The sequence below is a fragment of the Sander lucioperca genome, chromosome 2 (assembly GCF_008315115.2).
Source record: "Sander lucioperca isolate FBNREF2018 chromosome 2, SLUC_FBN_1.2, whole genome shotgun sequence".
In the NCBI taxonomy this organism is placed as follows: domain Eukaryota; kingdom Metazoa; phylum Chordata; class Actinopteri; order Perciformes; family Percidae; genus Sander; species Sander lucioperca.
Window position 1 is genome coordinate 43,664,670 of NC_050174.1, and position 16,067 is coordinate 43,680,736.

The following is a 16,067-nucleotide window of genomic DNA, read 5'->3' on the forward strand; positions in this document are numbered from 1 at the left end:
TTTTGTAACAAAAGCCATATACTGGAGCAAAAAAACGGTAGTTTAATCCAGAATAGTCAGCCGTCGCTGAAACCACTTCTGTGAACCGAAACCACGCAACATCAAAGGTGGTGTTGGTTTGTTTGGCAGCAGATAAGACGATTAGGAGTCGGAGCCCCCTCAGCACCCTCCATCATCATTAAAGCTGCTGGCCCACATCTAGAGCTTATAATGGCTGCTCCGCTGCCTCTCAGCTCGCACATTGCTCCGCTTTGATCAGCCTGTTGGTATTTGTGAGTGACCAAGTCAGCTCATGCTGCTGACTTCTGTTGCTCTTTGTCTGCTGACAGAAAGCTCACAGGGGGGCCCATGTTTGTATGATACCGCCCTCTGGTGGGGAAGCACGGCGCTGCCCTAGCCCATAAACACCCTGCAGCACCTTCTTATCATGATGGTGCTGCGTTCATAGGTGTAGATGCAGGGGATATGTGTGCCCCCCCCAACCAATATTTAGAAGAGGGTGTTCAGGGGGCTCAAAACATGGTTGGAAAACATGAATTGTGTTTACTTGTGTTACGGCGAGAAAAATAAAGACGCTTTAAACTTTGGAGCTTATGATTCTAACAAGGTCTCATTCTCCAACAGATTTGTTGTTGAGATGAACATGATTCCTAAAAAAAAAAACATTCCGAAACACGTGGTGATGTTTTGAATATGCAGAAAGAAATAATACAGGAGAATAATACTTCTCTTTACATAAATAAAGACATTTTCATGCTAAATTGATGCATACAAATTCCCCCAAATGCAGGAAATTGTTTGACACTCAAAATGTTATAGACCCCCAACACCATTTATAATGTGTGTCCCCCCCCCCCCAAGAGTTGAAACAAAAGCTACACCCTTGGCTGCGTTCATGACACCTTTTTTACATGTAGGCATGGGGCAGTTTGAGAGTCTGACGATATGATAACCATCTGCAGAAATATCATGGTTTCACGGTATAGCGATATTGCAATTACTAGGGGTGGGAAACGACGCAGCAATGTATCGCGATATTTTTCTGTGGCAATACTGTATTGATACACGGACGCCAAAGTATCGATCTTTCATTATATAAATTGCACATGATAATTTTACCTTTTGGTACTAGAATGAACAAACCAGAGACATTTTTCTTCAGACAAAACTGATGTTTGACAAAGTTTCGCTTTGGGGACATAATTTGAAGTTGGGGAAAAAAGGTAATGAATTGAAATATATGGCAGAATATACAGTATCTCACAAAAGTGAGTATACCCCTCACATTTTAGTAAATATTTCATTATATCTTTTAATGAGACAACACTGAAGAAATTACACTTTGCTACAATGTAAAGTATTAAGTGTACAGCTTGTATAACAGTGTAAATGTGCTGTCCCCTCAAAATAACAACACACAGCCATTAATGTCTAAACCACTGGCAACAAAAGTGAGTACACCCCTATGTTAAATTCCCATAGAGGCAGGCAGATTTTTATTATTAAAGGCCAGTTATTTCATTCAAGGCCAGTGTTGTCCCATTAAAAGATATAATGAAATATTTACTAAAATGTGAGGGGTGTACTCACTTTTGTGAGATACTGTATATGTTTTAAAATCGCAATAATATCGTATCGTGACATAAGTAACGTCATAATATCGTATCGTGGGGCCTCTGGTGATTCCAACCCCTAGCAATTACAGCTTTAAAATATATTATCTTAAAATGTCTGGGTAAAAAAACAAAGTGCTTTTGAAACCGTGACTTTTTCAAACCGGCGGTATACCTTGAAACCGGTCACCGGCCCATGTCTATTCGCAAGTCAATCAATGGCACAATGGCTTAAAATACAGTTAAAGCTACATCAGTATGATGAATCAGTACATGTGATTTGGGTTTATTTATTATTTTATTATTATTTATTTAGTAAGGAGAGGGGCATTTGTACTCTTCAGACAGAGAGGACCTATTCAAATGTTTTATCAGGATCTTATACAGTTGAAAGTTCTCTGCTCCTTGAAAGCCGTTTTATTTTTATTTCATCCGTTGCCTTAAACCTTCAGTTTCTAATCTAATCTTTTCAGATTGATTTAAATGAAAAGGTTGATGATTAATCATTTAGGCCTAATCCTTTGCATGAGGTTTTGTTTATGTTAAAGGTCACTCTGAATGATTTCAACTCATGATAGTGTAGAAAAACGGCTTAGATTGTATTTCAGGACGGCTCCGGGAGGATAGTGAAATAAGTTAGTTAAGGACTGGGACCCACTCAACTTTCCTCACTACGTTGGACACCTATCAACATCACTGGCATGTAAAAGTAATTTGTGTATGACTGGTATGTTTTTATTCTGATAAGATTTCAGCATGTAACCGATGAATCGTTCATTTTAAAATCCTATTTCACAATATTTTTGACCAAATACATCAGCGTCGGTATTGCGGAGATATCGCATGCTTAAAGCAGTAGTAATAAGCAATACAAAACCAGCAACATAAGACAATAAGTGGAAAAAGTTTGTGAAGGACACTGAAAGGACGGTGTGTTATGGATGGCTGTATTCTAATGAGTGGAGGTGGTTTTTCAATCTAGATTTAAAAATGTCAACTGAGTGGGCTTTTTTTAATCACCAATAATGTGAATATAATGACTAAGTGGGTAAAGGCAAATAATAATTCCACAGCTAGTAAGTCTGGTAAGTTCACAGAATGGCATCACTTTACTGTAATGCAGCATTTAAAACCAGGAAAAGACGACACTTGTGTCATATTACGATATCCAAAATCTAAGACGATATCTGGCCTCGTATGTGGATGTCGATATAATATCGATACATTGCCCAGCCCTAGTTTGAAGGCATCTTCATTTTTGTCTGAGCTTGATTGCATTTAGTTGGCAAACCATTTGGTCCAACAGTATGTTGCTGCTGAGGATCTGTAACAGTGAGGTCTGTATTGAGCGATGCTTGAACCCCCATTGTAAAAACTGAGGAGAGGAGGAGGGATTTCTCCTGCTTTACAGTCTTGTGACAAAGGCATGGGTTAACCTTTGACCCCACCCCCCCACCCCCCCTATGCTGATTTGGCCCACTGTTCTCCCTGCAATCAATTCCAGGAAAGTTATTTTCACAATTTCTGTGATTTAGTTTTAATACAAAATAAGTTGTACAACTGCGAAAACAATTAATTGTACCTACATTCAACAATCATATGAAAATAAGTCCACTCTAGGAGAACCACAGGGTCCACTTTCCCCACAAGGTGCAGCAACGAGACTTGTTTTTAGAAAGGGGTGAAATAGTTGATGAATAGCGAATGAACTGATAAAACTAGGCTTTTATTCAGAGAAACGAAAACAAAAAAGACTCTGCATTTAGTGCAAGTTGCTGTGTGCACGTTACTTAGAGAACTACTTTTTGGGAAATACACTTTTAGGGCCCTATCTTGCACCCGGCGCAGCGCAGTGCAAAGCCTGACGCAAGTGTCTTTGAAGTTTAAGAGCGTTGTCAATTTCCCGTCCAGCGCCCATGTTGTTTAAATAGCAAATGCACCTGCGCCCATCTGTGCACCCATGGGCGTGCTGGTCTTACAGGGAGGTATGTTCAGGTGCATTCTTGGCGTATGGCGATCTTGAGGCAGCGGAAAGTGATCATGCCATTGACCAACAAAAACCTGGTCTAAAGTCAATAACCTAGCATTTCATTGCTATTTTAACAGCGCATTAGTAAAATGCGCCTAGGCTCGTGCACAGGGCACGCACATGATGCTTGTTACACACACAGGGAAGCGCAGCAGCACACAAACATGCAAGATTAAAAATAAAAATATTACAGTGTTATATGATCTGTTCGTGCGCTTTCACTTCACGCACGAGCAGATCAGTTTCTTCTCCTGAAAATCTCTCCTTCTTGCTTAGCAAATCCGCCATCATAATAGCAATGCGCCAAGGTACAAACAAGCCTGGCTTTTTAAAGGGACTGGGAGATGACGCTCTGATTGGTTTATATCGTCCGCCCAAAACACACCTATGATTAATGAAGACACTAAGTACAACCCTTTTGAACCATGCGCCTGGCGCACAGACCCATTTTTCCGCCGTTAAACTAGCAAAAGTGGATTTGTACACGCCCTAAACGGACCTGCACCAGGCGCTTCACGCCGTGCGCTTAGATCGTTAAAATAGGGCCCTTTGACTTTCTTGCTGGGAGTTGGATTGAGAAGATCAATAAAGCCACGTTCAGACCAGCTTCATTCTTTTCGAAATGAGCCGGTATGTCAGCCCAGTCCGGGGCCAACACAGGAGGCTCCAAAAACAACTCAGTGTTGCCTGGCAATTTTTTTTTAGCCTGGCTCAATTTATGCTGAAATGCAACGTGACATCATCCAGCAGGCTGCTGTGGCCAATCGTATAAATGCAAACGCACAATCCGGGTAGATTACTTTGTAACGTGAACGCCATATTTCTACTGTTTACCATTGCGATTGTTGCAACGAAGAAAAGAAAAAAACAATTGCTGCCGTGGTCATTTTCCAGTTGTAAAAACTGTGTCTGAGTATTATCAACCGCTGTGCTGTGTTTTGGTGTTTTAGAGAAGCCCTCAAATGTATTGATCTGTTATTGCAACTGGACTTCCTGGATTGAATTTCATGTTTTCATCGGTACCTGAAGCAACGTAGCCCCTGCATCGTTTTAATGCAGAGGTGATGTGGGTCTGAGCGCAGCCTTAGCGGGCATTCCAAGGAAAAGAATTATCATATTTCTCAAAATGTCAAACTATTCCCTTTATGGGGATTTGGATGTGACAGGATGCATACATAATACACAGAAGGCAGTAGTGGGGTGTAGGTAGTCAACAGTGGCCCAACAGCAAAGTTTCGCCCTATGGCCCCAAAACAAGTTAATCCAGTAAACCCTTTACATACAGTATGTTGGCAAACAGCAATTAAATTAAAGTTACAACCTATTGTGTTGTCATTGTTTACTTTTACTCTACTTGGATTGCATAATAGTCAATAGTATTGTATAATATTTTCCCTCTAATACATGGTAAAAATGACGAAAAATTTGATTGAAAATTTAGAGCATCCACTAGATGTGAGAAAAGAAGGTGAGCGTCAGCAATTATGGTTTTAACTGGAAAATATGTTTCGTCATTGATAGACTTAAAAATAAATCCGTAAAGTAACAGAAAAAGTTCTGGCAGCTAATTACTCGGACTTTGCACCAGAATTTAAAAAAACAAATGATGTGCGTTGACAGTATAACTACATTTCTGTTATTCAAAATTCTCTGCTCAAAAGCTGCTCGGTTAGTGAACTTCTGAAAACGTTAAATAAAAACTTCCAAAATGTCATAAAAAGCAACAAAAACGTTGTAAAAGGTGTCAAAAAAATTTGAAATCCCCCCCCTTCCCCCACCCCCGACAAACGGCACTTAAAAAAATGCCCAAAATGGACAATTTATGTTAAAATACACAGACATACAACTGTTAATACACAGATATTTCTTTGCTTGATTTTGAGAAGATGGATAGATTGATTGATTGATTGATTGATTGATTGATTGATAGATAGATAGATAGATTTATTTGATTGATTGATTTATCAGGACACAATGGAAGGTCCATAGTACAGTAAAAAAAGATCCAATATATACAATAATATAGCAATAAATATTATAAAAGTACAATTCATATAATTTAAAAACAAGGTCAGCAATCTTCACGTGTAATATACAAACATGAGCGCCATTGTCTCCACAGTCTAGATGCGAACCTGACAGAGCTAAGATCAATGTGCACTAAAGCCTGTATAATTTTCTGAGACTGTCATCTAGCACATACTGTTTATCGATAAATAAGCTTTCTTATAATGTCGGAACAGGTAGGCACACCAACGCTGACAACCATTTGGCTAGCACTACAGCGTGAATAGATAGATGCACCTTTTCAGACATTAACATCAATGCCTTCTATTTATAATTCCTCCCTGTCAGGATAATTAAAGGCGTGATGAATGGCTATTGAGGACTGCTCCTGTGAGTGGCTGTTTTAGTGGTCATTAACTCCCAAGACGGTGGCCAGGTCACCTCGGTTTTATATGCCCTTTGGAAGTTCAGGCAGAGAACAGCTGCATTGATCTGCTGGTCACCAGGCCTCCGAAAATCAAATGCATCCGGGGAATGTAAGGTGGATCATTGTAAATCTAATCTGCAGGAGTGGGCGAGACCCAAACCCTGAGGTCAGCTCCCGTACAAACAGCAGCCTCTGAAGTGACTCATCACAAACAGTCCTATATGCCAGTGATTCTCAACTGGTGGGTCGTGGACCCGTTTTGGGTGGGTCGACAGCTGGTCAATAAATAAATATGACTATTTAATGTGCGTCTGATTTTTGACTTGTTTTTATTTTGGAAAAAAAAAATATTTGGACAGTCATGTGTCAGAGCCCTGCAGCATTCGGAGCCATGCAGCAGTCTAGCACCGTAGCCGTGGTAACCATCATTTGTGTTGATGTTCGGAGGCAAGATAATTTGTAATTATTTTCTGCAGTTTTGTTATTTAATATATTTAAGTCACTTTTGTCCATGCAGTTGTCATGTTCCTCCTGAGTTTCTTATTAATGTTCTCTGAATTGCACTTTGCACATGTAAATATGTGCGTTTATGTAAAAAAAAGGCTATTTTTGAAAAATAAATTTGCTTGGTTTGACTTCTATCAAAGTGGGTCGCGACTTAATGACCATGGGGAAATGTGGGTCACAGGGTGAGACCAGTTGAGAATCCCGGCTATATACAAATATTGTTTTCCTTTTTATCTTTTAATCAACTTATGAGACTTTAGGTTAATCTTGGTGCCCCCTAGTTAATATAACTGATACAAAAAGTGATACCAATAATTCTATTCTCTATCAGCTTCTTTTACTCTATAACAACATTAACACATTTTCATAAAAAAACGGAGATAAACAATATTTCTTCTTCTTCTTTAAAGACTCTTTAAAGAAAATAGCAAACCTAATCGATTCCCACAGGGAAAAAGTTGAAATTAGCAGTATAGAAATTTGATATTTTAAGATGGAAGGTATGCTGTACGCCTTGACTTTGTTGTAAAGCAGAGATCCTCAATAGGGGGTACTCAAAGTTGCTAAAAATATACATTGACCTAAATCCAACATATTATTAGTAAAGATAACTCTTTTTTTTTTTTAATGTACACAACATTGATGTGATGATACTGGCCTAGCTAAGTTTAGAGGATTCCCTATGCCACATTTTAACATTAAAACATGATGCATAATGTAGTAAGTATGTAGTAAGGGGGTCTCTGCTGCGTCTCTCTTACAGCTAAGGGGTCCTTGGTCTAAAAAATGCAGAAGACCCCTTTTTATAGAGCGTCCCCCAGCTGTTGATTATTTGAGCATCATCTGTAAACTTAGTTGGGTCATCTTTACAGTATGCATGCATGTATCCTGACAAAGACCCAGTGATGTTAGTAGAGTGTTTATTGAATACATGTAGTAAGCCACAAAGCACCGTTATTTTGTCTTTCTACTTGGTGCGTGGCAACAAAATACTCATACTCATGAAAACCACACGCTTCATGTGGTCTTATGTATCAGTAACAGAAGTCCAAAGGTTTTGCCAGAGAAAAGAATTTGAGGAACTTTTGTTCCTCCTATTTAAAGGACTTGTCTTTCAGAGCAACTTTTTTTTGTGTCTTGCTGGCCTTTAGGCAGGGCGAGGCAGCTGGTTTTCAGGTTTTAGCAGGCCGACGCCCCGAAGCTCTGGAATAAACCGAAAAGGAGGGACCTCCATTAACTTATACCTTCTTTTCTTCTTTTTTTTTTAACAGTCAATGGAGGATTCATATCTCTTGTTGGCTCTTGTAAGTGTATTCAATAGAGGCAGCGGGACAATATATGTTCTGTCTGCAGAGAGATGGTGAAGGTCTTGAAGTGCTTTAACAACACTTATCATCCTTTCTTCTAATAGGAACGGCCAATTGTTCTGTATTCACAAATACTTGACTTTAAATCCTTGGGAAATCCTACTGTACATGTTTGTATAAATTTGGAGGAGAGCTAAAGGCAGTGTGGCCTATTCCGGTTTTTCTTCAAGCTCTTTGTTTGTTTGGAGAGTGGAGAGGTTTGGCCTATGTGACAGTGTGCAGAGGGGGGAGGGGAACTCAAACAAAAGAAGTGCCCTTTTGTTACTCTAATGTTTAGGGAAATGCAGAAACCCAAGTCACAAAACAGCTCATTCGGGCTGACATTGTATCAAATTAGCATTTAAGCTAACACATTGGGCTTGTTTAAAAGGGCTTTGCTGCCTGTTTGTCAGGAGCAGGAAAGCCAAACCTAACCCTCCGGCTGCCTGAGGCTAATTTAACTTTCACTTTAAATACACTTTTCATGTCCGATGGATACAACAACATGCTTTAGGAGTTTGTCTTTTAACGTCAGTGTCAAATGAAGTTTAATTATTCATTTGTCCAAAGTTGCGTAGATAGCTCAACAGTTTCTATTCGCCAGGTCTTTTAACAGCAGAAGTAGCTTTCTAAAGTTAGTTTAATATTGATCATTGTGTGTGATGTTCTAAATGTATGATTTATTTTTTGGAAAATATAGATGACCCTTTTTTTTTTTTTTTTTTTTTATGGGCTGCACTTTTATTTTGGAATCAAACTCTCGGACAGTTCTACTGTGGTGTAGGGTTTTCTTTCAAATGTTTTTTGATTGTGAAGCATCACTTACAAAGATATCTAAAGTAGGGTCAGGTTGTGGTGTAGGATTTTAATTAGTAAATCACATTCACACATAAATGAGTGGGATTAACTGCAATCTAACTAAAAATTGGAACTGCATGTATTAAATGATTGCCTGTTTTTTCTTGCTGCATGTGCACATACAGTACAGGCTCCCCAAAGGCCCACAAATCAAGAGAACACCTGAGGTGAAGAACCTGCACTAGTTAAACAAATTGAAATTAAAGTGATCACTCATGTATGGACACAGTATCAAAAACCGACATCGAAAATAATCAAAAATGCTTTTTATTCAGCAAAAATGATATATACCAATGTCATTGCAAGTCAATTCAACTTTAATGTCAATTCTGCAATATGCGTCTGACACACAGAGTAATGGAAAATATGTTTCTCTCTGACCCGGTGCAATATGGACACTATAATATAAAAGATAAGAAACATATACAAAAAAAGATAAGTAATGTAAGAAATAAAAAGATAAGTTATATGTACAAATAATATAAAGAAAGACGAGTCATATTTACAATACAGTAATACATTCTAAAAAAAAATGCAAATATAAGGTAAAACCTAACAGTATAGAAAACTAAAGATAAGAGAGATTAGAGAGCCTGTCCGATGTGAAGTAGAATATGTGGTATTAGTATTAGCATTGTGTCCGACGGGTGTAGCAGCACTATATCCTACATGCCCTGAGGGGCCTGAGGGGTCCCCCAACCCCCCCCCCAGCCTCGGGCTCAGTCTTTAGGTAGCGCCTCTCTCCATATGACGGCAGATAACCAGCGGAGGCTCAGCGCCACACCGGCTCCAATTGACTTCAAGGTTAAAGGCAACATGGTTGATTATGCCGTTCATCTTCGCCGCATGGGAGGAAAGGTGCTAAGGTCAAGGGTGACATATGGCAGCAATGCCCCCCCCTACACACACACACACACACACACACACACACACACACACACACACACACACACACACTCACACTCACACTCCCTCCCTCCCACCCCCGCGCAAGGCTCTGGTTTGACTTCCTATTACTATCGACAAGCAATGTTATGTCATTCGGACTGAAAATATGTCAACAAAGCCTGCTCCTGAATCTGTTGGTATGGAGCAATTTTTTTATTGTTTGCATTCAAATAAATGTCAAGAAAAGTGTATTTCCTGCTGGGTTTACTTACAATAACCTTTTGAATAATACCAGGAATGTAATGGGGAAATTAAAAAGCTGGTTAAACTATGAGAATTTCTGGAGTTAACATTTATGTCAGCTTGAAGAACTTCTCTGAAAATCTGCATGTGTAGAGTAGGTTTAGATCAGTTTACTCTCCGGTATTCCCCAGGCCATTAACTCATGGTGAACTGTAAAGAATATTAATGCTCAAAATCTGCATGTAAACACGTATGCAATTACAACACCTTGGCTGGGTCCTTCCTATAAGCCTCCCCTGCCTTTGACACAGTGACATATGGCAGTAGACTCTTATGGTATTAGTGTAAAGTAACCTGGGAGACAGCGAGACTGCCTTTGATCACACCAACAGGATACACGTGTCCTCATATTTCTACCTGCTTACCAGCTCAGCTGCTGTTTTCTGTGAATCCTCCCGAGCCCAGCGGAATGGCTCTGTTCTCTCTCTGACTGTATGCATTCACATGCCAATCTCTATCTATCTATCTATCTCTCTCTCTCTCTGTTGTGTTTTGAATGTGAAAAGCTTCTTATATGTGACTTAATGCAGCCGGGTCATTAGCATTCTCATCAGGGGTTGGGCCCGGGGGGGGGGTTGCTGTTGTGAGAGTGAACAAGTGGTGTTAGTAGGGTGGAGCTGTGGAGAGGGTGGGCTGGGAGACTCGAGACAGGCTTGTCCACTGTAATGCGAGGTGAGGATCAGGTAGAGAAGTGGCTGCTGGGTACACAGAGCATCAGGTTGTGCAGTAGAGTTTAGGGACACTGGATGCTTCTCACTATGGCCCCCTAACCAGGACGCTGGAGGGGATGAAGGAAGAGAACCCACTGGATGGTAAGATGCTCTTACAGGCTTAAGGCTGGTTACCACAACACCAAAATATGGGCAGAATCATGTCAGAAAATGTGAAGCTCAATGTGTTAATTTTAAATTGGATGGCCGTTCAAGTCAAAGGTGCAAGTAGGAAACTGTAGGATTTCTGCAACCTAGTGTTTGTACGGGCTGGAATTGTTTGTTTGTATGCTTTTTCCAATAGTATTGCCAATGTGATAGCCACACATATTTTGTTGTCTTACTTACTTACTGCATTATAAACAAAATGGGGAAAAAATACCAAAAGAAGCACGAAGAACTTTTTCTTGATAGAATCTAATCTTAAATTGGCAACGTCTTGATTGAACTGTCTGATCAAAGAATAAGTCAACTAGATACTTACCAGACATGGAATGCATTCAGCACTTGACAGTTTTTGATCGATGTGTCTGTGCCAAAGACCCATTTCGGTCAGTACTAAAAATGTATTGGGGTTCAATACCCAACCCTAGATTTTGTAAGATGCACAGGTTCGTACTTCACCTTTTAACATTGTTTGTTGTGTATATTCATGTTCAAAATATGTTGGGGTGAGTAAATGTATCTTTGAAAAATAGAAATAAGCCTGCAATCGCCAATAACGCCAGTTATTCTCATTATTAGATAAACTATTAATTTTTTTTTAATCAAATGCACCTAAAGTGATGTCTTCACATTGCCCATTTTGTTTAACAAACGGGAAAAAAACAAAAGTTTTTAGATATAAAACAGGGGAAAGCAGCAAAGCATGTCAATGGAGAACCCATAATCTTATTGATTCTGATCAAAGCAATAATTGCTTCTGTGAATTGCTTTTTAAAAAATTTTAAAACATTATTTATTAGCCTTTTTAGAATGTATTTTATCATAAGAAAAATGGACACAAAGCATTTGGATAGAGAGGGGTGACCTGCAATGAAAGTCCTGCCCAGAATCGAACCAGGGACACTGCATTTAAATACCATACCTAATACCTAATAGTGCTAGTTACTGAAATATAGTCATTTATTACCTTATTAAAAAAAATAACTAAATACCTTTACTGATTACTTCCGCCAAATCGAGTAATGCCTTACTGTAACTTTTTAGTTACTTTTTAAGTGTCTACTTTGAAATGCTGCCATTGATAATGTGCCTGTAGCTCTCATTTCAGTAGGCTTCTGTTGTTATACGCCGGCATCATGCCTTTAGTCTTGTGTCTGTGTGTATTGTCAATAATGTCAGCCAGCTGCTAAAATACCTATTATCAGTTTACTCATCACTTATGGTGGTGGTGGTAATACACTGGCCGACGTTTTGGTCAACATGACACGGCAACATGTGTTTGGGAATTAACGTAGCTACGCTGAATGCCTTTGTAAACGTCTCAGTCCAATGACTGTATAAAACAGAGCAGTCAATAAAGGTTTGGTTTAATAAAAAAAAGAAAAGGGAATCGCCACAAGAGTAGAGGACCTGGAGCATACAGAAATGTGCACAAAAAAAATAAGAAGCTAAGTTAGGGTCCAGTAGTAGCATATGCAAGATTAGCTGCAGGCAGACAGACACCCAACAAGCAGATACAATACACACGACCAAACGCATGATCCCTTCCAGACTTACGTCTGGCAGATGGGGGAGATAATAACCAAGAAACAATCCTTTCGGTAACCGTAATTTAATTACTTATTTAAAAGATAATGCGTTGGCGTACTAGTTGCTGCCAAAAGTAACAGTTACTGTAACACCTTCCAATTTAGACCCCTCCACCAGGATTCCCAATGAATTAATTATTTAACTAATTAAAAGAATGACTAAATGACTGGTCATCACATTATTTCAGCACTAGTATATGAAATAAGTCTGCTAAATCTATACCTTGGACCACATCATTATCCTTCCAATATGTTTGGTTACTTGCATTACATGACCCGAAATCCATGAAACATCAATGTGATCAAAAGAAGTACACATTTATGATGTAAAGTTGCACTTACAATTAGTAACTGCCAGCATGTTTTCAGAAATATCCTTGACATTACATTTGCTGATGGAGAATAGTAGTTCCTGTTGATTGAAAACATTGTCCAGGCAGTGTCCATGTTGGACCACAAGAGCACACCCACGTTTGGCTGGGAATATCTGAATGCAATGTTCATCCTTTATGGAGGAATGTATCTGAGGAAGAGCATCCACCTCAGCGTTTCTGTTGGCCTCCATCTCATTGGCCCTCTGCTCCTTTTGCTTTCCACTCCGCTCAGTTTGTAATAGGGCTGTGCAATTACTCTCAATGTTAATCGTGATTACGATACCAAAAACAGATTAATCGTAAAACGGTTATTTTGCACATTACGTTTTGCAAGTTGACTGTTATTTTGTCTTGTGTTCTGAATGAAAACAAAAGTTTTAAACGGCAAACGTATGAAGGGAAATTCCACAGATCAAGGTGTTTTCACTGTTGATTTGTTTAACTGTTTTTTTTAAGTTCAATAATTGCGATATCTTTCCAAAAAGACAACGAGTAATCGTGATTTAAATATTGACCAAAACAATTGTGATTATGATGAATTTCTTTTCATAATCGAGCAGCCCCCAGCTTGTAACCAAGCAAGCGGAGAAACCAGCTTTACTCTTCTTGCCTTGTGCACTAAGTGCTTCAATTAGTTAATGTTTGTGTGTCTTGTCAGCTTGAACCTGTGTTTATGCTTAGCAGTGCACTTTGGTCCCACTCAGAAGTGCCAGAGGCATTGGTCGAGGGGAGGGCAGGCTAATTTGGGCGAGGGCTGGGAGTGCCGGCTGGGGAGTATAGTATTGTTGAACGGCAGCGAAAATAGGACTATCAGTTCCACTCAGATAACCCCTAGCTGTCATTGGACCTCAAACCAAGCTGTGACCCCGGGGCTTGAACTCTGCGGTCATGTGACCGGGCAGTAAAGTGACCAGTGGTGTTGCTCCACTCTGGCTTTGGTCAGAGAGGGACAGGCTGTTGAGGAAAGAGGTTGCTGGGAGAGAGAGAGAGAGAGAGAACAGAGGCAGAGAAAGAACAGAGAGTCATGAAGCGACCAGGCCCAGTGGCTTTTTCTTAGCCTAAGTCCGAGCTTGAATGGGGTCCAGGCAGACTGGGAGAAGCATGAAATGGATACATGGGAAGGTAAGCCAGCAGAGAAGGCTATTGCTTTTATTTATTTTTTAAATGGGTCGTACTTAAACTCACCATAATTACGTGTGCATGGGAGAAGAGAGTTGTTTGTAATTAAGCCGAGAGAATGTAATAGTCTGTTGTATACCTTTTTTGTTTGTTTGTTTGATTAGGGAGGCTAGTTCCTGTTATGTATTTATATGTCACATTAGTATATTGCTAGTCCGTCAAACATAGATCCATATCCAACCGGTTTCTGCAATATATTTGAGAATTATATTGCCTTGGAATTACTATAAATGAATGTAAAAAAAAAAGAAAAGAAAAAGCCTAATTAGTTCCGGTATCTGCTGTGCTCTAGATCCTCGCTACAGTTTGGGTAAACAGATGCTACATTGCTTTTAGATTTGCGCTACATTTGATGGGATTAGCCCTTTCTGCAGAGCGTTGTTAATGATTCTCAGGCCATGGCTAATGAGCTGAAAGATATTCCAGCTTTTCACAGGGTTCGTTGTGATCGATGCCTTCAAGTGCTATGTTTATGTGTGTGTTATGACGTATCTCGGTGCGCCTCCATGTGTATTGATCTTTGGTATGTGCCTGTGGGTTTGTACAGTGTTGATATGATCCCTCTGCTGGCCAGTCACCACTAGCCCTGAACTGAGAGTACTTTCACATATTGCTATTTATTGCCCTTTTTGTTACGCTTCTTTCTTTGTTTTTTACTTCCATGCTGTTTTGAGCCATGGTGTAGTTTTTTTCCCTGAACGTTGTTTATGACCCTCAACCCAAATTGCTTTTGGCTCATCTGTTAATTTTTCACTTCATTTGGTTGTTATTATCTAAAGTACTTGAATAAAATAACCTTCCTTTGGCAGTTTTCGCACTACAAGCACCCACCCCCGGTCCTCCCCTTGTATTCCAGGAATTTGGAACGTGACCCTCTCTCACTCTTTTAAGATATATAGTCCACATGGCAAAGCAAAGTGTCCTGGACTGCTCATCACTGCTGCATGTCCTTACATAAGCGTTTATCTCGCAGTTTATTGATTGTAGTGTTCACTCAAATCATTTTCGTCATAACTTGCTAATCCTCGACACGAAATCGCCACTCGGGGAGTTTTAAAGACCATGAAAGAATTTCTGGTAGTAATGTCCTTCATTCGATATTTTCCCTTCAAGGACGTGCAATGTTGCATGTGGAGGAACTATGTTGCTGTATTGGTCCCCCTCCCCCTCATGCTAATCCCTCTGCCAGCAGCCATGTTGGTTGTGCTCCAGCTAAGGGAGGGTTAACTCCACACGTACTACTGCTAACACTCACCACATCACCTTCATTCTGCAGGAAGGCCTATACTGTTTTGATGTTGTTCTGTATTTTTTTTGGAAAGGATGCATTCATTCGGGGGAAGCAGAAACAAAGCACAAAAGGCAGACAGAGAGAAAGAGAGAGAAAGGGAGCATGATAAGTTGTTTATGTGGATGTAGGTGCTGGGGAACAGAAGCTGTGTGAAGATCAATAGTAACCATGGGGGAGGTCAGCGACTCCTGTGACTCTGTAATGCACGCCTATAAATAGCCAATGACAGGGGCTGCTCATTCCAGCCGTGCATGCATGCTTCTTCCTTTTCCTAATTTCACTGAAACGTATCCATTAGACAAAGCCTTGTCTAACCAAACACCATGCACACACACACAAGTCCATCATGTTGCAGATCATTGTCTATTTAAGGGTGTGTTATTTCAACTGCCCTCCCCCCCCAACACACACACACACATTTTAACAATGTATTAAGTCCATTTGAAGGGAACAATTTACAGGGACAGAAATATTATAGGTGCATACATATACAAAATCACACACACACACACACACACACACACACACACACACACACACACACACACACAGGATTGAATTAATCATTGCGCATTGTTTTTTTCTTTTTGCTTATTGTTACGGAAGGACATGTCTGCCTCAGATGATCTGCTGAGCCACAACAAGCTCCACATTTTAACGGTGGACTTTTTACAGTGTTTGGGTCAGTCCTGCATGGGAAATATCAGTGGGAGTTTATCCTGCTGGCTCTGAGGTCTCTGGGAAGTACCTCCCCCCTCCCCCCCACCGTTAATGTAGGAGA

The 16,067-nt window shown here is 40.0% G+C and overlaps 1 protein-coding gene across 2 annotated transcripts in view; it reads left to right on the forward strand.

Annotated features, from left to right (window-relative positions):
- The window catches only part of nr6a1a (nuclear receptor subfamily 6, group A, member 1a), a 113,852-nt gene that overhangs the window by 71,447 nt on the left and 26,338 nt on the right, over positions 1-16,067 (forward strand). The window contains exon 1 of one of the 2 annotated variants that reach the window (XM_031300850.2): positions 13,601-13,938. The exons of the other annotated variant lie outside the window; for it this stretch is intronic. Within the exon in view, the coding sequence (XP_031156710.1) occupies positions 13,923-13,938 (16 nt within the window). The 5' untranslated portion in view covers positions 13,601-13,922. Of the gene's footprint in view, positions 1-13,600; positions 13,939-16,067 lie in introns of those variants that run through there. 2 annotated transcript variants of the gene reach the window in all.